A 25,799-nucleotide genomic window follows, 5' to 3' on the forward strand; every position below is an offset into this window, starting at 1 on the left:
GAAGTCTTCAGCCATCTTCAACTATTAAGATATTGTCCATAGATTTTTCATAAAGGGCAGGATTTTTTTCTAGATACATAAATTATTTTTGAAAATGAATACAAAACCACAACATCCTGGCATTTTTGGTCATTTTTATACTACACTGTTTGGTCTAATTACTCTATTTCTATATTGGCAGGCATATGTTTTTATCATAATGTTTCCACCTATTCACTCACAGTTCTGAAACAGTTTTAGGATTATTTGACAGTCACATTTTGTTTGATAATCTTTTTGAAGTCATAAGCTTCCATCGACAATTCAGATATAATAAAGGACTTTTTCCTTATCACAGTTCCAATTTCCCTTAATATGCTACTAGAAAACACCAATGATGCAGAAAGTATCTCAGATAAAAAGGGAACAAGATCACATAAAATCAATAATATTAGAATTAACAATGTATCGGCTTAAGTTTCTCGTACTGGGGTATCTCTCCCTTTAACAACATCCCTTTATCTTGGCATTACGTCCTCATTGGAACAGAGCCTGCTTCTCAGCTTAGTGTTCAATGAGCACTTCCACAGTTATTAACTGAGAGCTTTCTTTGCAAAATTTGGCATTTTCATTTTAGTATTCGTATAACGTGTGGTACGATGATACTTTATGCCCAGGGAAGTTAAGGAAATATTAATTACGAAAAGATCCTGGACCGACCGGGATTCGAACCCAGACACCTTCAGCATATCTTTGCTTAGTAGCTGCGGACTTTAATGAAGCCCCTATACAATATCCCATGTTTATCAAAATTCCCATTTTGCGAACAATTTTGAAGAAACCAATAGTATAATGGGAATACGAGTCCTGATACATGATGACATTGAAGGAGGAGGACATTTACTGCAGAAATTTTTTAAATGAACATAATATCACGAGATAGGTTAAGTTTTTAATAGCGTACTTAAGGTAGCACTGTGTGTTGCATGTTTCCCCACATTTGCGGAAGCATTGAAAATGTATATTTTTTATCTCTCCTGATCGCAGAAAACCAAATACTGATAAAATTAATACGGCGTGGTACTCTTTACGTGGCGATTAGGGTACTAGATGGTTTTTGTCTCATCTGAACTATCAAATTTTTCATATGGATGAAGTTGAAGTTGAAAATTGTTGCAAGCTACCACGTTTGATGGTATAAAATTTATTATTAGGCTAATTGAAAATTTGTCAAGCGAATATAATTTACATTTACGAATGTTTAAAAGTTTTTGAACAACAAATAACAAACAAACTAAAATTTTCAACTTTATGATTTTTGAAGGTAGAAAGTTTATCACCAGAGTATACGACAATCAGACGCTGTTTCTTGCTTTGGGCCGACAAAACCTTTGAGCTTCTTTGCTTTATTACATTATTTGGGACAGTAAGAAAAAATGACAAAAATTGTCCTGCGTAACGAAGTTATGTCAGAATATACTACAATAATCAGAAATTACATTCACTAGCAAAACCAATGGAAATAACGCTTGTGGATGCCATATTCACGTTCAAACATTTTCGCATTTTTTTTATGGGCCATACTGTATATTTTTATCGAACTTAACACTCGAACATTTCACCTGTTTGTTTTTCCAAAAACGTTACGTAATTTAGGGATAGAAAAAAACAATTTGACATTTGTTCAGCACTGTGAGTTGAATAAGTCTTCGAACTATACAACAGTCTATTATATTTTGTTTTACTTTTAATTTTATTATTTTGTTATAACTAGAATTAACAACAGAGAAACTGTATATATCGCTTTCATAATATATAGAAAAAGTTATTTTCTGATTTTTTTTTTCAAGTTTTTCTTTATGTTGCAGTGGAAAAGAGTGGATTATTTTTATTACCGTAAAACGGGGTAACTTTGATATTGCGGGTAACTTTGATAGTGCGAGACCCACAACATACTAAACGAAATAACAATGTTTCTGTTAATCAGTTAAGATAAACGAATACAAAAATAAAGAGTATTTGTATGGTACTTCATGTCAAAGCTATTTTCGTTGGAATCAAGTACATTTGAAAATTTATATGCAAATATGAAAAATTTATAAGATTTTAGCATTTTTGAAACGCTTGCAAACAATCTGTTCTACGATCACTATTTGATGAAATCATAATAAGTTCATCACTTATCCTTGACAGCCTAGTTATAGTAGAACAAGAATTTGGTCTCAAATCTCTTAGCGAAAACCATTTTTACAAACTGGGACTATTTTTGTAATCGAAGTCAAAAATTTCCATATAGCGTCAAACGCCTACAGGTATGCAACGCCCTATAAATATTCCGTAGTTCATTCAATGTTGTTTGAATTATACTCCACTATCAAAGTTACCCCAAAACAGAAAACCGTCTTTCGATTATACGAAAAATTATATAACTGCAATCAAAAGTTAGGATACCAGTACTTGTTTTAAAAATATAAACTATAATGCTTTGAAACAACATGCATAAATATTCAAGTTTTCTTCGAAAAAACTATCAAAGTTACCCCGTTTTACGGTATTTATTATATGTTCTTATTGATAGTTTTTCACCGAATTTATTATCACGTAAACAGAAGTCGAAATATTTTCCCGAATATCAAACACATTTTTTGTTAAAGCATTGATTTGAGCATGATTAATCGCCCGCAAAATTGATTGAATGAAAATGCTTTCTCAGAATTGTATAAAATTTACTATCCAGTTTCTGGAACTCAACAGATTTGGAAATAACAGATAATATAATACGGAATAAAATTGAACATATTAAATTATATTAGATTAGGAAAGCAGGATAATCGCAGTTTAATGGAAATCCTGTAAAATACGTAGGACTCGGATAAATTTGGTTTATAATATTTAAAACATCAAAATAGATTTGTTGATTTTAGAAAGCTTATGAATATGACTCCTTTATGGATATGCGAGTCAAAAACTTTTTTATCACATTTTGAGTACTACATAAGTATAATTCTCGGGACACTTATGATAAAATATTAAAGAAAAACCTCACCACAGTAAAGCATTTAATTCAAACATAAAAACTATCATCAGATAGGCAGAGCCGTAGCGTGGCCTCACGGCGCCCTTGGCAAACCTCCCTTTGGGCGCCCCTAAGTCAATTTTGTTTTTATCATGCATGTTTGTACATGATTAAAATTTTCGTAAAACATGCAGCTCAAGCTTTAAAGTAATCATTCAAAATGTGTACATGAAGATAGAATTACTGTATAACTACAACTATCGTAAAACAAAACATTGCATATACTTTTTGTTACCTAGTTCGTTTATTTGAGGCTCAACCGAATATTGTATATATTTTGCAACTAGATTAAATGGACAAATTGATGTGAAATTTTGCGAAAATGTTACACGACTTTTCGGTGAGAATCGAACTCACGAATTCCTGTTTACTAGATAAGTCACGTTACCCCTACCACGAGAGGACTCCCACACTTAAACAAATACGAATTACAGTGAAATTTCACCGTAATCCAGACAGCTGAAAGTTCGATGAAAAATCACCGATTAATCTGTATAATCATTGAACAAAATCATTAAGAAAAACTCAAAAATGGTCCGACCGGGAATCGAACTCCCGGCCTATCGATCAGGGAGTAGTCTTGCTACCACTAAGACATCTTTCTGTTCCTGCCGAAAACATTTTTTTAGTTTGTTTCCTAAGAGTTTTCCAATAGAAGAAAGCAAATTTTCAAAATCCTTTGGATAAAGTCAAAAAGACAAAAAAAGCATTTATTTTTCAACCAGAGAATAAGAGAAAATTTGTGTTTCGTCTTAATATCCTTTAGAAGAGTAATTTCTAAATAGTAACATAGAAAACAGGAAATGATTTTATCAATTAAAAAGAAACGCTTGGGAACAAGCGCAGAATTCACGAATTTTTAAGCATTGCTTACTCAATAGCCTATTTTCAGTGAAAATCGTCTGAGTATGTAAGAAGAGTAAGAGTAAGAAGATTTCAACTGTTATAGAACCCCAAAATCCTCCCTTTATTGGGCTGATTTCACAAATGATATTGTAAGGTGATCTAACATTCGTTAGTGCTAAATCATGTTCACTAAACCAAACATTTTCGAAAAATATATTATTGTCAGTCAGTGAACAATATGTTCATACTAGAAAAAAATGAATTTCATTTTCTTATCTCATGTTTGCTCTTCACTGACATGAGATTGTCTGAAAATATTGTTCAGGGTTCTAGGAGATTTTTTCAAAGTTAAGATTTTTTGAATATTCTGTCCAGCTGTAGAGAAGTGGACAAAAGACGTCTGCTTGAAATTCACCTTGCATCATGTGAAAAGCCTTCCTGTGATAACTATGTACCATACGCTGAGAATTCTGTTAAAGATTCTTCCAGGATTTTTGTGAATTCAACCAGTGATTCAGTAAGATTACTATAACTTTCGTTAAGTAAGCTACGCAATAAATTTGGTTCACGCCCTAAAGAATTTCACTGCGGAACACGTTTTTGTCTTCAGCATCAAAATACCTCTATTTACTTAATTAAGGGTTGCTGAATCCATTGCCGTTTACAGAAATATCGTAGCACGTCTAGTTTTTGATATATTAGTTCTTGAAAATGCATAAATTGACTATTTCAGCCAACTTGCATGGAAGTTTGCCAGCTTGTAAGGCAATTTATTTGCTTAATTTGCCAATTGAATTCAAACTTTATGTGTATAACAATAATTATCATCAAAGTTTATAATATTTTTGATGCGGAAAAGTTATTTTTTGATGGTTTAGAAAAGTATTGTATTTTGCCATATAAGGAAAACGAAGAATTTTGTATGGAGACTGCAAGCATGTTGAAAAAATCGGTTTAATCTTAATGTAAATCTTTCGTAAAAATTTAACCAAAATATATCTGAAACGAAAGTTTAAGTCCTCTTTTGCATGCTTGGTGGATAAGATCACAAAAAAGTTTGATAAAATATACTTCAAATTTGAGGTAAACATCAATAAAACCAATGTTTTATACAATTTTGGCGACCGGTAGCTAAAAATTGTGACGTGCTGGGAAATTTCTGAGAACGGCATCAGATTCAGTAACCCCAAATCTACTAGAGGCACATAATTTGATCCTTGAGACACGCAAAAATGTCATATTTGTTGCGCTGTGTTTTTGTTCTGAGTTGTGTTTCCAAAAATTCTTAATATTCGAAGTTTGTTTCAATATTCCCTAATTTCTCCTCAATATGAATTTCCAATTGAACACCAAAAACTTGATTTATGTTTAAGCCAGTTTTAACGGCAATTAAAAATACAAGGAAGATCAAAACTAGAGGCCTAAGCAGTGGTGAAGGAAGCGCTTATAAGAGATTAAGCAAACAACTATACAAACTCCAATGAGAAATTTTTAAATTATAAAATATCAAATAATCATTTAAAGCGTTTAAGGGATTATTTAATTCTTCCATAATTACGTTACGGAATTTTCTTTGGAATTGGAATAAAGGCGCCCTTATCAAATGAATCTTTTTCAAAATTCACCAAATGTATGATGCATTTTGGCGCCCCCAAATGGCTGGCGCCCTTGGCGGGTGCCAACCTGGCCAACCGCACGCTACGGCACTGCAGATAGGTATAGCCAGTATACCAACGGAACGAAAGAACGGCCGGCGGAATTTTTCGGAAGATGACCGTAATAAAAAAGTAGGTAGAAACGTAGAATTTCTAAATCGGAAGCCATTCATCGAAGAATACCAATAAATTGAAAAAGAGGGGGCCGATTTGAAATTATATTGGCCTCGAGGGGGCGAAAGCCAACAAAATTTGAGAAACACTGTTCTACATTAACCAACTAGCCCCTTTACAATCCCTTCCTGACTACACTACTGAAAAAAAACTGCTTGTCTTCTATGAAAGAGATGAGAAAAACAGTTCTTCAAATTGTACTGTAGGATTGATCGGAAGATACGTAAACCATAGAAGTAAATAAGTGTATTGCGATGGTTAACCCGTTAATTGTCTGCGTTTGGGGTCATTGTGATCCCAGAGCACTTGGTCGGGATTGTAACATTCTTGTTAGTCAACCGATTTGTTAATTTTTTTAACACGTTTGAGAGTTTCCACGAGTGTTTGTTTTTCAATTATCTTAAAAAATAGTTTTCTAGAGTAATTTCCATGAAAGTAGTACGTTGTCTGTGTTTTTGGGTCATATTGGTCAGAAATTTAAACTGCTGCATCTTCGCTGTAACTTTTTTGCAGTTTTGGAAAGAAAATTTGATTGCGTTTTACTAAAAAGTATTCAAAAAAATCATCGCGGAGAGGGGTTTTCATGAATGAATTTCTAAAATCAGTGAATTTTTGAAGGTGTTCTATATAAAATTATACTTTTCTTTGGTGGAGTTTGGCAACAGGGACAGGGTTAACATTGTACACAATGGTTAGTTGGGAATTTCATCGCACGATGGCGCTAGCTTAGAAAGTGTTACTATACGGAGATCATATATTTGTTTTGTCTCATGATACTGAGTATTTGGAAAAAATGATGATGAATGATTATTTCATCAAAGTTGCTGATTGAATCAAGAACTATATGTCTACTATGAGGCGCTAGCGAGCATCAAGTATTTCAAACTAATATATCTCAAGTTTGAGTTATGCTACAAGTGTCTTTGGCAATGTTGTTCATTTGTTCGACGGCAACAAAATGCTTGTTAAGATGGTTCCATATGTTGCCAGTAGGAGGAGCTAGTGAGCAGTATTGTGAAAAACTCAATTTCTCACAACTCACGCTTGAGATTTTTCATGCGTGAGTTGTCAATCACGCAACTCAGCAGTCAAAAAATCATGGATGAGTTGGCTCACCTTTTTGACTCATTGTCTCGTATTTCCACAGTTTACTCACACACGGCAATAATTTCTTGTTAGTCTGGTAAAATTATAGTAATCCTTCCTAACATAAACAACGGGCTTCACGAATTTTTGCCAGGTTTTGCGACTGAATCATTGTTTACGGTTTGAGTAAATTGAGTTGATTTTGCATTGAAATCTCAAGCGTGAGATTTGCGATGCAGATTTCTAATGAGTTTGCTCTCACGGGAGAGCGTATTGATTGAGATTTGAGTGTGAGTCCATCAACACTGCTCTGCCCATAACTGCATATTTGTAACATTCGACAAAAGTAGGCATTGAGTAAATTGAATGCAAAGTGTGCATTTTATGGTAGTATGGGAGGAAACTAAAATTTCTATAAATTACCAGGAACTCAAAAGTGCTTATTTGAGGCTGATTTTTTTGTACAACTCATATCGCATACTAGGTAAATAGTTAGAAAATAATTCTGATAGAAATTTCATTTCTATTACATTACGAGACTCTTTTATAATCTCAATGTGACTGTTATGCGGTTATAATTACCAATGTGACAAAACAACTTGGTATTTTTTTCGAATTTTCTAGAACAATCTCACAGATTTCAGTAAGTTGGTCGAAAGTATTTATCATTTGATGACTCTCCACGGTAATAACTCGAAATCGACAAAAATGTCGAATGTGACTGTTATGCAGTTATGGGCAGTGCTAGTGGGCATTAAAATTAAAAACTCATATATTTCAGGATGACGATCAAACACCAAGCTGTTTTCAGTAAAGTTCCTAGGTAAGTATGTAGTATGGAATAGTGTCACTAGTTTGCAATTGTTGACTCAATATTTAAGATTCTTTAGGAAAAATTGTACTTTCGTTCGCCAAATCGCCAATTCAATCAAATTCATATGTGGTTTCTCCATAATCCATTCGATAGCAAGGATAGCAATGCATGACAAAACCAATCTAAACAAGCTCCAAACCTGGAGGACACTACTGCTATTGGATGTTTGGGGATTGTTGATCGTGCCAGTAGAATAAAACACCTATCCCCACTGGAAAACAAGCGGGAAAAATTGATTTTATCAACACTCTCCCTTTGGGGCTCTCGATCGCTGCTCTTATTTATCAAACTTGTTACAACTTGCGATACATTGCCGATCATGGACCTCTACAAGAAAGTATAATTTTATGTAGGACTCCTTCTGAGATACACTTTAACCTCTTTTTACGACCGTTTTTTTACCGACTTTTTTACAATTCAGATTAAATTACCGTTTTTATAAATGAAAATTTCAATTCAGATTAATGACCGTTTTTATAAAACGAAATTCAGATTAATGACCGTTTTTATAAATGATCAATATCTTATAAAGTATTTAAAATAGAGGATCATGATGTTCAGCAAAATTGTTCAGTAGTTCAAAGGGCTAACATATGGTGGTCATTGAATTGCGGAATTCTGCCACTAGATGGCGCTAGTGAGCATAGAACTTTTGTTTTGCGGATAGCTCAGGATCCTGACCACTTAGAAAGATGGCGCCTCCAGCAAAGTTGTTCAGTAGCTCAAGGACTATCATTATTCTAGCCAAGAGATTCTTGATTTTGCCACCAGGCGGCGCTAGTGAGCATCGAAATTTTGTTTAGCGGTTATCTCAGGATCCTGGCCACTTAGAAAGATGGCGTCTTCGGCAAAGTTGCTCATTAGCTCAAGAACTATCATTATAAAAGCTATGAGTTTCAAAATTTTGCCACCAGGCGGCGTTAGTGAGCATGAAACATTTGTTTTGCGGATACCTCAGGATCCTGACCATCTAGAAAGATGGGGTCTTCGGCGAAGCTGTTCGGTAGCTCAAGGGCTATTATTATTGTAGTCAAGAGAATTGAGGTTTTTCCACCAGGCGGCGCTAGTGAACATGAGACTTTTGTTTTGCGTATATTTCAGGTCCTGGCCACTTAGAAAGATGGCGCCTTCGGCAAAGTTGTTCAGTAACTCAAGCGCTATCATTATAAAAGCTATGCGATTCAAAATTTTGCCACCAGGCGGCGCTAGTGAGTACGAAACTTCTATTTTGCGAATATATCAGGATCCTGACTACATAGACATGGCGTCTTGGGCAATAGAACTTTTGTTTTGCTATCCGCAAAACAAAAAATCTAGCTACATGAACATTTGTGATTCGGCCGACTGTATGGCACGCAACACTTCCTTCAACTTTGGTGAACATTCGGTTTAAAATTGGCTCTTTTGATAACAATCGAGCAGTGTTTCCATCTATTACCAAAATATGAAAAATTGAACGGCCATTTTGGAAAGTTCTCAACCCATGCTTCAACTTTGCCGAATACCTCGAATCAGTATTTCCGCATCTAGACGTTGTATTTTTCAAAAACATAATTATATCCCTGATTTATTTTACGACCGATTTTTTAACGACCCCCCGATAACGGTCGTAAAAAGGGGTTGGAGTGTATAAGCGTCCAAAGTATCAAAAATTGGCTGTTTTTGGACCTTTATTCACAACAACCTCTCCCCGCGACGAGCCATACCCCTTTTGAATTTTCTCATATTCTTTTTCCAAAACTGTAGAAAAATCAAAAATTCGTTCAAAATTGCCGCGATTTGCATTTGAAGTCAATATTCAAAACACAGATAACGAATCTTTTTTTCGCACAGACAGAAGGTTAAACCAAAATTTTAAACCAACGATTTCCGGTGTTCGAACGAGGATCTTCCGAGTTTTGTCCTTGGATCTCTCCATTTTTCATTTTTTTAACGATCTACTATACAGGGGATAGGCAAAATGATTGAGATAGGCATATTTTTTCCTAAATTCAAATGCTTAACTTGAAATGAAAAATGAATGAAATTGGATGTATCCGAAAGCAGTCGACGGCAAATTTGTTCTAGTTGCAGGAACTTGCTTGGTCATGCATATTGGCCACTGGACACCGGAGCTGTTACGGATTTTCCGAGGTCATGTCCAAATGTCATTTTTTCTGTCACTTGTGTTTTTGTGCGGTGTAAAGTTAGATAGATGTTTACAATTTTCCTAGAAACTAGAACTAATAAGAAGTTGAATACCACCGGACGCATTAAGATTCGTTGGAAATCTTCAGAAATATGACCATTTCCGTAAAACTGGTTCCGGAAAACATGGTCAGTCATGTTTGTATTACCAATCATGTAAATATTATCCGGAGCTATATCCAAGAGGACATCAATCTCCAAAATGATGTTTCCAGCAGCATATTCAGAACCATTCGATGTACTGTATAGTAGGTTCCAGGTACCCTGGGGGAAGTGGCCAATTAGGAACATATCTGGAACCACATCAATATGGGCATCACACTTTATGATTTTCAAAGGTTATGCTTCCCGAAGCATTTTCAGCACCAGTGGTTCCATGACCACTCTATACTAGGTTCCAGGTGCTCCCGGGGATGTGGCCAATTCAAAACATGTCCGTTTACCTTTTTAGAATCACCTTCTACCATGAACAGTAGGATCCATGTGACTTGGAGGTTGTGGTGCATTTTCAGAACCACAAAATGTAATAACCACTCTAAAGTAGATGCCAGGAGCTCCTAGAGACGTGGCCAATTCGGAACATGACCTTATCTCCCAGGGCACATGGAACCTACTATACAGTGGTCATATAAATAAGTTGCTCTTTAAATGCTTCAGATCGTGTAAGTTTTCTGTTCAGTTCATCTTTTTGCAGATGACTTACAAATTAATATTTGTACCCCGATGAAATCACCGATCTGTCTTATGAATGATATCTGTTGGATCACGATCTTCACAAGGTAATAGAATGATCTAAGGATAATCTAATTCCTGTCCACCCAAATAAAACTAAAGCAATGTTGATATTTGAACAAAAAAAAATTCTCCTCGGTGTTCTCAAGTGTTATTTGATAGTTTTGAAGTACTATTTGATGATCCTCTTCTTCTTCTTTCTGGCGTTACGTCCCAACTGGGACAAAGCCTGCTTCTCAGATTAGTGTTCTTATGAGCACTTCCACAGTTATTAACTGAGAGCTTACTATGCCAATGACCATTTTTGCATGTGTATATCGTGTGGCAGGTACGAAGATACTCTATGCCCTGGGAAGTCGAGAAAATTTCCAATCCGAAAAGATCCTCGACCGGTGGGATTCGAACCCACGACCCTCAGCTTACTGGTCTTGCTGAATAGCTGCGCGTTTACCGCTACGGCTATCTGGGCCCCATCTGATGATCGTGTAAGTAGTTTAGTTGTTATACTAACCAAAAGCTTGGAATGTGATTCTCACGTTCATATGCAGTGCTCTATAATTTACAGATCATTGAAAAGATGAAATATAACACACATAAACTAAGATTTAAGAATCAAATTAAAATTATGTCTATCTCTGGTTTTACATTTAATTTTCAATGACTTGATCAACACGAATGCATTGGCTGGATCAATAGACAAGTTAATAACACAGTAGAATAAAAACAACCTATTGCGTGTCTCAAAGATCTAATTATGTGTCTCCATAGATTTTTGGGTTGCTTAATGTAATGCAGTTCAAATGCGTGTTCAAACACGTTATAATTGTGTGGTACAGGTTGTCAAAGCTGTAGAAAATATTGATTTTATTGATGTTTTAATGAAATTTCCGTTAACCGAGCATGCAAAATAGGACTTAAAATTTTATGTGATTTGATTTGATTGAAGTTACCCGTTGTAATATCCATTTAATAGATTTTTTGAACATGCTTGCAGCATCCACACAAAATTCGTTGTTTGTTCTATATGACCAAAGAAAAATTTCAAATCATATAAAAGTAGCTTTTCAGTAATGAAACTCAAACTTTGTTTCCTGTAGTTTACGACAGGAGAACAGAAAATAAATAAACTATGACGAAATATCAAACCTTATATGCACCTAGATCATGAACCACACATGTCAGCATTGCTTCCCGTCCAACGGCTGCCGTAACATTTACTATTGGGGCACTGAACTTTGGATCAGTCAATGGAGCTGGAAGAAAATTCGAGAGATAAAATCAATTATTCAGTATTCTAATGAAATATAAATGTTAATGGAATTTACATATATGTATTGTGAAATTCCTTGCAAGCGTTTGTCGGAGAAATATTTGAATGTGTTTTATTCTCACTGTCGTAGCAACAATTCGAACTCTAATGGTAATTGAAAACACGAACAAAAAATACTAAACAATCCATACAAGTACCATTAAATGAGTGGAATCAAATTTCCCACATTACCGTCCTCTTTAGGGTTATTGGTCGTTCACATACAAATGATTCAATAGCGTGCTGCATTGAATCCGCTAATGAAAATCGACACAAGTGTGAAATAATTAAACGTTGGATAGACATGTATTGAAAATATCGGTCTGGAACGCTGCAACCTGTCAAAACGGAAAATGGAATGAAGTTTCATAATTTTGATGCTATTTGTTGCACTCTGATATTGGATCTGCCTGCAGTTTCCAGCAGGAAAGTACTCGATGGCATACAGATTGTTTGTTCATGGTGTAGTTGCAGCTGGATCTCAATTAAGGCATGTGATCCGTTCTCATGAGGTCAATCAATGTGCATGGAGCCTCAATTCCGGCATAAGTCTAAAGTGCATCATCGTTATCAGTATTTGAAACAATACCATCAAACATACAAATGGACTTCGTGCACTACCCGAGAGGTGGATGCTATTTGAATGGATATTAAATCAAATCATAGAAATTTATCAAAAGCATACTAAAGTTTGGAAAACTAGTTTGTTCGATTCAGCATATAACATATACACTCCCGTGCATAAGTTTGGGTTCACCCCCTGAAAAACATGCAAAAGTGTTATGTCCATATCTCTGTGATTACACGTCCAATTGAAACTCTCTAAGTCGCATTCGAAAGGCAAAAAGTTATTCTTACTTCGTATGTATTTTTCCAAAAACATTCTTTGAACTTCTTATACTAAATTTTTACTTAAAGTTGTGACATTTTTCAAAAAACGCACTGAAAAATCATATCTAATTTCCTCAGCATTGGGTCTACCAAAATTTTAAATCAAAGTGTCATTAGAATCGTAATCTTATATTCTTTGAAGAGACTCCACGAAATTTTGGCGGAAAAATCTGAAAAGTATTCAAAATCAATGAAACAGTCAGTCAAATCATCGTGCAAAAGTTTGGGTTCACCCCTCAGTATGGTGTATCGTGCAAAAGTTTGGGTTCACCTGAACTTACTTAAATCTGTGAAATCTCAAACCAATCATGTACGCGCCAATATTTGCGCTCATAAAAGCTTTAAACTATTAAAATCGGTTGAAAAATGGCAGAGATATTGACAAAAATGATTTGCGTGCGGCTCAGGTGAACCCAAACTTTTGCACGATTTGCATCATACTGAGGGGTGAACCCAAACTTTTGCACGATGACTTGACTGACTGTTTCATTGATTTTGAATACTTTTCAGATTTTTCCGCCAAAATTTCGTGGGGTCTCTTCAAAGAATATAAGATTACGATTTTAATGACACTTTGATTTAAAATTTTGATCGACCAAATGCTGAGGAAATTAGATATGATTTTTCAGTGTGTTTTTTGAAAAATGTCACAACTTTAGGTAAAAATTTAGTATACAAAATTCAAAAAATGTTTTTGGAAAAATACATACGAAGAAAGAATAACTTTTTGCCTTTCGAATGCGGCTTAGAGAGTTTCAATTGGACGTGTAATCACAGAGATATGGACAGAACACTTTTGTATGTTTTTGAGGGGGTGAACCCAAACTTTTGCACGGGAGTGTACAGTGTGTCTAAATATTATCCATCTTCTTCTTCTTTCTGGCAACACGCCTTACTGAGAAGAGCCTGCTTCTCAGCTTAGTGTTCTTTATTAGCATTCTCACAGTTATTGAGAGTAGTGTGTGGTCTTTCGATTCTGTTGCATGCTTTTTTCGGGCGGGATCAATCGTGTCCGGTTTGCGTTATGCGAGTGCGAAAAGATAATCGTTTTCAATAATAATCTCCAGACTAGTAGCATGATCTATGAACTCAATGTTTTGATCGTTTAAGACAATGGTGGGCTTCAAGCATAAATTGCTTCTAGTATTGTATGTATGTACCATCCTAGCTTGAGTTTTGCTCTGCATGTGGTTCCACTTAACAGAACAGTTAATTTTTATTATCAATCTGAATTCAACATACCATTGTATGAAGGGCCAAAATGGGGTGTGGAAGACCCGTAAGCAGAGACACTTACGCAAAACCCGCGGGAAATAGAGAATCTCCTACCAATAATATGATCAAACGGAAAGTATAATGAAATTTGTAGTACCTATCAAGTTATTCACGGGATGGTTTGTTAAAAGAAGTGCGCGTCAAATCCATTACAACTGTTGGGATAGAAGAACCCATCTACAAGGATGTTACGGTTACTTCAACTCTTGACTCCGACTGGCACTCCACTCCATTGTCCAGCTGTAACTTCAATGATGCCCTGAGGCACTCTCCCAATATCATTCATGTTATACGATTCAATTAATTAATTATTATGTAATAAAACTCCATACAATAATTTAAAATATAAAACTGAACCAAAGATGATTATTAATTAATTTATTTGAGTTTATACGAGTTTTTCCATGACAAACAACTTTGTAGAAAACTCAAAAACTATTAAAAATCTTGGAAAAAGTTGTGATAAAAAATATGATATTTAGGGGTCATTCACATACAATGGCATATATCTCAAAAAATATGAGAGATAGAAAAATCGTGTCTACGACAAAGTTGCTTCAAATTACCAATTCCACAACTTTACCTAAGACACCATATGTTTATCCAAATGTTATCAAAAAACAGTTTTTCTATCTCACTGCTAGGTGGATTGATCATAAAACTTTTTGCTTCAATAGATGCGCTTTAATATACCAAGAAACTTCTCCGAACAAACTATATCGCTAAAATCAACGGTTTGGGCGCAATTCAAAAAGCACATGAAATCGACAAAATAAAACAGTGCAATGTGAAAAAAATATTTAGTTCTTGATCAAGAGTACTTATTCTTGCTCAATAGCGTGATATTTGGAGAGTTTCATGAAACTATTGTTAAGAATACTTATTCTTTAAAAAAAAAAATGTAGTGCATCTGAAGTATTTTCGTGGAACTTTCTAAAACCAAAGGTGGTTCAAGACCATTTATACTGGAAAAGGGTCAGTATAAATCCTATAGGAATAGCAGAAAATAAATTAACCAAAACCAATTAGAACCATAACTGTTACTTAGGATGGATCGTATCACTGACCAGAGGTGACTCTCAGATCTTTTTCAAACACCTCTCCCGTGGTGATTGTGTAAATGCAGAGGTACTCTCGGTCTCTAGAAGCAACAATCATTACACACTAACATTCCCTCCCTCCTCAACTGACTGTAAGGATTTGGCAGGCGGCGTTATTTATCAAAAACATGCTTTGTTTGTCAGTTGGCCATTTTTTGCATTCGTATATATCTGCATAAACGGATTAAATAGGGTTTAAATAAAAAAGGGTTTGTTTGAAAATTTTGAAACAACTGTGTTTAAATATGTTTGGCACGAAAACGAACCGTTTAACTAATTAGTTTAATGTATTCGAAAAAGTTGTTTACCAGATTTCAGCTTATAGCAAAAATATGTGTCCTATGTTAAAAAAAAACAATAACTGCAGACGGTGCCGGATTTGGGCTTCGGGGGGGCGGTCAGATCTATTGACGGGGGCCCTTGGTACAAAATGCGTTTCCCGCAAGCATAGGAAAGTTTAGTATTATGAAAAAAAAATATTCGGAAAAGTCCAAAAGAGTTACTCAAATTCGACTATATACATATCACTTCGTGAATGTTGTGTAGAATAAATCATCTGTATAAATAAAAAACTTAAAAAGTCGTACATAATTGATGAAGAGATTGAATTTTAACTGAATCGTTCTCAATCTAGTACAAATTTAAAAATGTTCCATTAGAAATCAAGGCTATATGATTCATCGGGACCTGGATAACAATTGCAAAGATTGTGTTACTATATTTTCAATTTTGCTGCAGGAGTTTCTATTCAATGAACTTGAACAACAGTCGTTATTGAAGCAATAAGCAAATTGATTATTTGTTCTATTTTATTGTGTAGAAATTTTCTGATAACCTACCTATATTGTTAGAAAAAATAATCCTTTCGCAATTGGATTAAACAATATGCTTTTAAATACTCAATTTGATACTCGTAACGATAAAGGAACAAGCTAATGTCAAGCATTGCTTTAATCAGACATTCAACTAGTCTTTGTAGACAATGAGCAATTGCTTCTAGAAAAGCACATGAGCTTCACTTTCGATCAACTAACAACTTTCAGAATTAGTTCTATGAGCCTTCCCCAAGGCTCATATCGTAGTCCCTTGCTTTATTATTTTAATGTCTCAGATATTGACAAAATGCTTGGACTGTTTGGAAGAACAACATGTGCACGCTTAGACAACTTGCAGATGATGCAAAAGTCCCTGTAAATAACCCACGAACGGAAATCTTGCAAAGACCATAGTTAAATTTCCTTGATAATGTATAAACATGGGATAGTAATTTTACAAAAATAATTTTACATCTGAAGATTTGGCCAAAATTATGACAAAATCTAAACTCTTGGTAATAATTGAAATATTTAAACAAATTCTGTGAAATAGGGACAAAGTTGTGATAAATTTGAAGCTCTATGTAAAAATTGTAATGTTCAATAAAAACCATGAAAATTATTTCATAAAACTATAAAAAGCTATCACAAATGGAAATAGTATAGTAGAATATGGAAATTTCTGGTAGAACTTCAAATGTGTTTTACTAGTTTTACCCTGGTAGAAAAACCATGGAAATGTATGAATTGTATGAATCACCGATTATCTTTGTCTTTTCAATAATATTCCAAGGCAAAGAGCACTGTATTTTTGACCGTATTATTCCAGAAAGCTGTGACAGTATACTGTATATTAATTCGAGAAGAAATTTGATATTTTTATTTGACCTTGATGGTTTTCATTAGCGCACGGTGTGCTGAAACACACATATTATCGAACTTGCATGAACCTCCGATCTTTTTTCATTAAAAGATAGCCTTGGTAGTCAAAAAAAGCTTGCGGCATATTAAAAAATCTTTCATCGGCAAAAATTTGAAAAAAGTCGATTTTTGTGTTCTTGCCCTTTCTCCATATAAGGGTCCATAGGAGAATATTAGAGTTACACTAATGTTTATGAATTTTTAACGGTTAACGACCAATTTGACGTATATTGAACACGAATGAATTATCCGATATTTTAAATTGAGCATCATTTCCTACGCACACTCATACAATATGACCAGCCCATGGTGGTATGCCGTTTTATAACGACTTCACTTATTTACATAACCTGTTATAAATTAAAAGTAAACACACTACAACTCATCAATCTAATCCAGGCCGGCCTAACCTTTTTGGTTTATTTTAACATAAATGGTTGATCCGTTTGCAATAATAATCCGACCAGAGAAATTATTACCTTTAATGAAAATACTAAAAATCACTAGTAAGACGAGCAACTACTTTTAAACTCTAATATGTTGCTTATCTTGGCAGATAGACTTATTTCGTCTGCGACTTACAGACTTCTTCAATGTCCAGTGCTCGACTTTGGGCAGGCCGGATTTAATCCATGTTCCCAATTCTACTGCATAATTGGAATCATTGGAAAATATCAATAAACATGAAGCTTTCTTAAGATAGTTGCAAGCCAATAAAATTAAACATACAACCATAAACATATACAGATATACAAATACATAGGGCACCGCTCTGTTTCGATTTTATACGGCAATTTACTCCTTCTTGCATTTTTGTTCACAATTATTTTGGAAGAGTGAAAGATAGAGGAAGATTTTTACGCAGAGCTCTATACGGTATGTCTACATTTAAAACTAGAGCTTATACAAATATTGTAAAATATCTTTACATATACAGAGTATGTAAGGGTTTTATGCAGAAAAACTAGAATTTCAAAACAAAAAATCTCTGAATACCTTACATTTTATGTAAGTGTAACAATATAATGCTATATTTATAAAGTTTTTATTTAGAATTGTATTGAAATCTCGTAGCCGTTCGTTGTAAAGGTTTATAGAACCTCACACCATTAACGTATCCTTAGTTCCATTCACCTATCTAAAACTAAATACTTAAATGCAGGTCTTCATGTTACACTCAATTCTCCAACCTCGATATTAAGAGAGTCATCCATCAAGGGAGGTACTGAGTTACAGAACACAAAACTAGTACATATACAATCGAAAGGATCATCGGGGTAGCCATAAAATCTAAATTTCACTATGGTTCTCAAACTCGAGATACGAAATATAAAGTAAGGGAGAGTTGACTATAGTAGTTAATGAAATTGTTGTGTCTGTTTTTCAAAATGTGCCGTCCATCAGTGTGAGGTCGTAAATCAAAGTGCGGGATAACGTTGGATCGATTTACTATCAACGCCGCATTATTCTTCATTTTATGAAAAACGATCCGACGTGATCACTCTCTACTGTGCGCAATGCGAAATATAAGAGCAGATTATTGAACGCGCAAAAGTTCATGAAGGACTTTAAACCATATTAAGACTGTATAAGCTATTTACTGTAAATCATGTTAAATTGAACCATCTTTAAACTTTTGCGTGTAGGGTAGAAGCGGCGATTTTGGTCATACGCCAGTTGTAGCCATAATGGATTACACAGCGTTTTACACAGCAATCAGCATGTAACCGTTTGTGTTCAGTAGATTACATTGACATGATAGAGATACATTCATTTATTCGTCAGAATTGGTTCAAAACATAAGAAACACAATTCATTTCCCTTATAATTTGAACTCCCATGCACCTAATTTGGCCAGGGTACTCCTAATTTGGCAACTCTCATAAGAAATCAATGAGTTTGGCCAATTTAGAAACCAAAACCAAATCTCTGACCGAAACTGGTTCGGGTGGCCTATATTTACCAAAGCGAAAAAATGGTTTTGACTCATGTTGAATATTATACATAGATTATATGAATTGGAAGCCTGCATTTGACATATTTGTAGTAGAAATAGGGCTTCCAATATAATTTGTATGGACTTTTTCTCTTAGGCTGGCCAAAACCGGTGCTTCTACCGTACATGAATATGTAGCCTATGTGTATCCATTTCAGGGGTTTCCTATTCTGATTGGAAAACTCTGCCGCATACGTCAATTAACAAGTACTGATTTGATTCAGCTATTATGATTCACTCCTTAGGTATGGAAACAATGTAGACACCTGATGGAAAAAACTTGCATAAGCTCACAGTCTATGTCCAAGTGGGAACGTTTTTCCAGAATGAAGAATACAAAGTGTTCGTATGAATAGCTAGCTATCCAGAAAAGAATAGTGATTTTTTATTATATAAAATGCGGCATACCACCATGGGCTGGTCATATTGTATGAGTGTGCGTAGGAAATGATGCTCAATTTAAAATATCTGATAATTCATTCATGTTCAATATACGTCAAATTGGTCGTTAACCGTTAAAAATTCATAAAAATTAGTGTAACTCTAATATTCTCCTATGGACCCTTATATGGAGAAAGGGCAAGAACACAAAAATCGACTTTTTTCAAATTTTTGCCGATGAAAGATTTTTTAATATGCCGCAAGCTTCTTTTGACTACCAAGGCTAACTTTTAGTGAAAAAAGATGGGAGGTGCATGCAAGTTCGATAATATGTGTGTTTCAACACACCGTGAGCGTATAGAAAGATTTAGATTGAAAATATAAAAAACAGACGAAAAATGTATGAATTTTCTGCTAACTATGAAATAACACAATCTAAGGTCGGTTAAAAGTCGTATCAAATTTTTATTTTGAATTTAAAATCATTAATGTGAAATCTATTTTTTGAATTGTGTTTAATTTTTTTCGCCTATCGGGGGCCCCCTTGATCGGGGGCCCGGGGCATTTGCCCCCTAGGCACCCCCCCCCCCAAATCCGGGCCTGACTGCAGAGGTGAGTTGATGAAATCAAAAGGATTTGAAGTTAATGCAATAGTTATAAAACAAACAATTCACACATTCGTAAGCTTTTATTAATGTCTGATATCCAGTTTCAAATATGACGTCCATCATTTTTGGGGATTTCTAGACCCCCCACCCCCTTCTGTCACGCTTTTTCCAATACCTAATACAGACAAACCTCTTTTTGCGCCCCTAACTGGGGGAGCGCAAAAGGAGGGAGCGTAAGTTGGAATTTGGAGCGTAAAAAGAGGGAGCGTAAGTTCGAATTTTGAGCGTAAAAAGAATTAGAGGCGTAATAAAGCTTTTCGATTTTTTCTCGAGAAGTTTTGCGAAAAGGTGGGGTTTACCCGTGGTACTTTTCAAGGGTATCAATAGGGATGACGTAAACCATAGTCTGACGCCATTTTGAAATCTAAGATGGCGACTTCCGGTTTGTGAAAATCACTTGAAACCCACTATATATGGGTATTTTTGGAACGGGACCGATTGGCAGATGACGGAAATCGATGTCCGACGCCATTTTGGATCCAAGATGGCGACTTCCGGTGTGTGAAAATCACTTGAAACCCACTATTTATGGGTATTTTTGGAACGGGACCGATGAGTAGATGACGGAAATCGATGTCTGACGCCATTTTGAATCCAAGATGGCGACTTCCGGTTTGGGAAAATCACTTGAAACCCATGCAATATGGGTATTTTTGGAACGGGACCGACGGGTAGATGACGAAAATCGATGTCCGACTCCATTTTGAATCCAAGATGGCGACTTCCGGTTTGTGAAAATCACTTGAAACCCACTATATATCGAGTACATGCACTGTCACACTTTCGTAGACCACCCGCCACTATAGGCGATCAGGTGGGCAATGATCGAAAAAATGACTTGTTCTGATAGGTTTTTCTTGTACATCATTCCATAGTAAACACTTCTATTAAGGTATTCCTGGAGTGTAAGGGCAAGATTTTTCATAGTTTAGGGTAAATCGCCAAATGTTGAACGGTTAAGACAGAAGTTTTTATGTTATTTGATTTTTATGGAAGTTCTGATAGAAAGGTTGCTAAAAAAGCATTCAGCACCGTAGACGATTGTTTAGCATTATTTCTGTTGCATTTTTGGAACTGTAACTAATGTCCATTTTGAAGTTAAAAAATAATATATTTAGAAATGTAGTTCTATACCCAATCGTTGAACACATACATAACCCATGTTAACCTAATGTTGAACGATTGTCGCTAAATGTTGACCGTTTTACTCCCGCATTCATTCAACTTGCAAGTTTGCGCTCCTTGTTGGTTGTGAGGACAGGGTTAGGCCCGCGAACCTCTTTTCCTGACCACTTTAGGCTGAGACGGAAGTGAAACGTCCCCTTCGGCACTCAATAGACTTTAGCGGCTTCTCCCAATGTCCTTTACCTTCGACATTACAGCATCAATCGCAAGATTAAAGTTATACTGTGTTTGCTTCGACCGTTTTCTGGAAGCAGGTTCGGTAGCCGATGCGCAATTTCAATCATGATGTAAACAAACAAACGGTGATGGCATTGATGCCATAGTGAACATAGTGAAATCCGAAAAAAAGATTCAGGATGCAATTAGTTAAACTTTACTGGATTGCGTTGTTCACCATTGCAACAGACACCATTTTAGGATTTTCTTATAATAATTATTCAACTGACATTTTAAGCGGATATTTAAGCAATATTCCATTTCAACATAGGTTTTTCGTACGAAAATGAAAAATCTGGCTATACTGTTGATGAAACCAAGACCTTCAGGTTATGCTAGTGTAATGAAAAATGTACGTGAAACGAAAGTGCAGTTGAACATGTTTTTATGTAATTAATTGGTACGAGTAAATTGTACGGATGTTTAGAAATTAACTAAAGTAGACTTTTACTGATACCGTGAATAGGTATTGACCCCAATATACGTACATTGGGATTCCGTTTTTGGCAACAAACTCGAAATTTTCAGTTGTCAAAAACGGAACCGTGCCAAAATCGGAACCCACTTTTTTAATGAAACCAAATGATGGTCAGACTTCAAAACGGTGCAAAACCAAATGATTTTTTTCAAGCTCTAGCAGTTATTTGGAAATGGCTCTTCAAAACTATGTTTCTTGCACAGTAAGGCATCTCATATTTAATGATTGACTGCAATCAAAAGGGCGCACAGAAACAGCTGAAATCAATTAATCTACACGAAAATTCACAAAACATTGACTAAGCCTTCAATAGGATTTATCATAGTAATATGGATGTTATATTGAATTCAAAGATAAATGATTACAAAATGGTACGGAACGTTGATGCACAACATGCGGCCCTCAAGCCGTATGAGGCCCTCATGATCCTCTTATCACTTTAATATGAAATGCGTTTAACTGTGTTTTCGAAGTTAGCTTCCCAACAAACATTTTGGTGGAATAAGTGTTGAACAAATCACTCTCAAGCAGATTTTAGCTGAATAAACTGTTGTTCAGCTACTAATGTTACTTGGGTTGTATGTTATAAAAAACCATATTTTTGAAATCAACCAGATCTCGCTATGACACCCCAAGAGTACGGTAGATATCTTCAGGTCGTCGTTAGGTATCCCCTGGGACCCGCTAGTACACTGAAGCCCCAACTAGAGATCGGGGAGTCGTGAGTTCGATTCTCACTGAGAAGACGTGTAACTTTTTCGCAAATCTTCACATCAATTTGTCCATCCAATCCAATTGCAAATTATATGTAATGTTTAGCTTTTCGGTAGTTGTTAAACTTCCACTCGGCTGGTTAGCCGTAAACCACGATTCATAATTAAAAACAAACACTGAAGTAGTTTGCTAGGAATCCACAGGATCTTGCATAGGATTCAGATAGGAATTGACAACTGCTTAAGAGATCGCTAGGAATTTTGAGGACATTCTAAGATTCCGCTGCGATATTTCTGAAAATTCTCAATTCTCTGAAATTCTCCAAAATATGGTAATCCCCTAATTACTCTGGAAACCTGTTCAGAATCCTCAACATTTCACCAGAAATACTCAAATTACCACTAAACATCCACAGTAATCCGCTAGAAATTCACAGAACGACTTTGAAATCTTAGCAGTTTACTGAGAATCGCCAGATTTCGCACAGCATCCGCAGAAACCAACTATACATTCTCAGGAACCCGCAAGAAACCTCTAATGTCCAATATAAATACCCAGATTTCGCTCAATATTCTCAATAATCCGCTCTGAAAATTCTCAGAAGCCCACTATAAGAACATAAGATCTTGAAAAAAAATTTCATGGTTCACCTAGAAAACTGCTATACCTAGATAGGAATCACCAGGATTTCGTAATTAACTTTTTTTATTTCATGCGGCTAACATACTTGACTAAAATAATTATATGGATTGCAGTATACTCCAGCATGAACACTCCTGGTATAGAATGTTGGATCGTTTCTTAAAAAAACCACCGTTCCACATAAGGGTGAAACCCGAATTATGGTTTCCCAAGGTATATTTTTTTTTGTTTGTACACGGAGAGACTTCCGATTTGTTGCAGTCTCTTCTATATTGATTGGAGTATGTTCAAATTCAAATTCATCAACTGCAGCACCATCTATGGTCGGAAGAGTAGTTGGAACCGTTTCTCCCATATATTTTGCCGATTTCCTCCATACAAACTTGGAGCTCGTTTAGCTCCGTCCTCTTGGAAATCGCGCTCAAATTTTCACAGTAGCTTCTGGAAATCCAAATAAACAAATTTGTGGGGTGTAACTTAAAACTTTTGTAGTTTAATTAATACGGGCTATCGTAATCAACATAGACAGACAAACTTCCAAAAAACTCTTAATCATACTAATCGCATACTTTAATGGTCTTATTGAGAAAAAATGTAGTTTACACTGTGCTTGTATTTGTTATGGTGATGCTACTAAACGGTGTTTAGAAGAAATCGTTGGGTAATTCTGGCAAAGCTATGGATTATGGACACTTCAGAAATTTACTTGAATAACGTAATTTCTTTAAAAAAAAAATCCATGAAAAGCTAAGGGACATGACTTTTTGCTTGATTATTACGCATTATATGTAATTCCATGCAATATCAAGAACAGTGATCCGAAAAAGCGAGACGAAATGTGTGATTAAAACTCTGTTTGGATCATATACTTTTTTGTTGCTCTGAAAACTTGTGGTTTGTCCAAACGAGCTGCTCCAAATCTGAAAAAAATATTTTTATCGACTGTATCATCTACCAGCAGACTCATGTGGGCTGGTCCCAAAGTGTGAATAGTTGAGAAAATAATTTGAAACTCTAGTTCAGTTTAATGAAACGTTGCGAACATATGAGCATCTCAAATTAAACAAGTGCGATCGGGAGCCCTAGCAGTTGATTCGATTAGAGTGAATATTGACGAAGATGGAGCTCTGGAATGCGATAGGAGTGAAGCTGGCCTGCTTTTAAATGATTGAAATATAAGACACAATGGCATTAACAAAAAATTACAAATTTGGATGGTATTCAAAAATGTTGCCAAAAACGGATCCATTTTGTTGCCAAAATCGGAGGTGCTAAAAATGAAGCATGCCAAAAACGGAGCATGCCAAAAACGGAATCCCACTGTAGTATATTTTTCTGCACGGCTTATTTCATAGCAGCCCCAGCTTAAGTTATTTTTTAAGAGAATTGAGATTTTCGTTTCACCTACTGGTAAAATTTTTCAATAAGTGTTTCGTTTAAGAAATTAATATGCTAATCAAATTTATTGTGTGCGATAGTACAGCTAATTTACAAGATAATCTGTATAATTTATTGTAACTGCTTGAAAATGCTTCAATGTCCTGTTTTAACAAGGTTTCTACAGACCGTTCAACATTTGGGTAGCGTTCAACAATTAGCGAATTACCCTATATCTAAAACGAATATTTGGGTATCAGTATTTAAAAAAGACGTTCAGAAGCAGAACCCAGCATTTGGTTAAAAAAATATAAATTTATCACAACTGTAATTTTGGAAACAAAAAACGACAATTTTTCGCCATAATTTGGCGAACGAATACGTAGGAAACAAATTTCCAAGCATTATGAGTGGTGGCAAGGCTTCAGCAAGAGTAACTCAGCGACTAAAGTTGAGGTTCTGATATCCCCACCCAGTCGGATCGTGAGCATTAAAAACCAGCGCCATGTGGCGTCCGAAGTGAAATTAGCCCAACACATGAATATACTGTAGCTCTTTGGCGTTGACCCATCAACTCGCCGTCTCTGGTGCCCATCAAGCTGGAAAATCACATCACACACATGGACGAATAAATGTAATTGAAAATCAGCACTCTCAGCTCAGGATCTGGAAAATCAAGCTTATTAGCTGATTGAACGGTCTGCTTAATAAAACAAAGCCAGCTTCAATTAAAATAATAACTTCTACCGCACTCAAACGAGTTACTGCACTACATTTGGTTGTTCGGAAAACGAAAATTATAGACTGTCTAAAATAAAATAGGGCATGCAATTTTATGATTTATTGTATTCGTGGATGAAAATCAGTTCAGCATTCTTTGACTCGTCGCTGTCACTTCTATGAATTACCAATCACAATGAACAAACTGATGCCAATAACTGGTTTTATACTTTTATTCGTTCTTTCCCTGAATAAGTGTCAAACTAACTGAAAATAATCAAAAAAGTATACACTTATTCAACTCACGAAAATTTGATGTAATTCAAGTAGATCAAATACATCAAATGATGTTATTTTTTTTTAACAATTCCTCAGACTCAGACACAGAATTTAAGTTAACATGACCACAAGAAACATCACGCTTCAATCATGTGGATTGAATGTCACAGATATTAACAAGTTTTGTTTGATCCGAACAGGTACAACATAATTAAGATGAAAC

The 25,799-nt window shown here is 35.3% G+C and overlaps 1 protein-coding gene across 6 annotated transcripts in view; it reads right to left on the reverse strand.

Moving 5' to 3' along the window:
• The window catches only part of LOC5568034 (opioid-binding protein/cell adhesion molecule homolog), a 232,708-nt gene that overhangs the window by 104,391 nt on the left and 102,518 nt on the right, over window positions 1–25,799 (reverse strand). For all 6 annotated transcript variants that reach the window (XM_021844513.1, XM_021844515.1, XM_021844514.1 and 3 more), the window contains exon 3: window positions 11,756–11,862. In XM_021844513.1, coding sequence (XP_021700205.1) covers window positions 11,756–11,862 — 107 coding nt within the window. The remainder of the gene's footprint in view (window positions 1–11,755; window positions 11,863–25,799) is intronic.

This window comes from Aedes aegypti, chromosome 2 (genome assembly GCF_002204515.2).
Source record: "Aedes aegypti strain LVP_AGWG chromosome 2, AaegL5.0 Primary Assembly, whole genome shotgun sequence".
Lineage (NCBI taxonomy): Eukaryota > Metazoa > Arthropoda > Insecta > Diptera > Culicidae > Aedes > Aedes aegypti.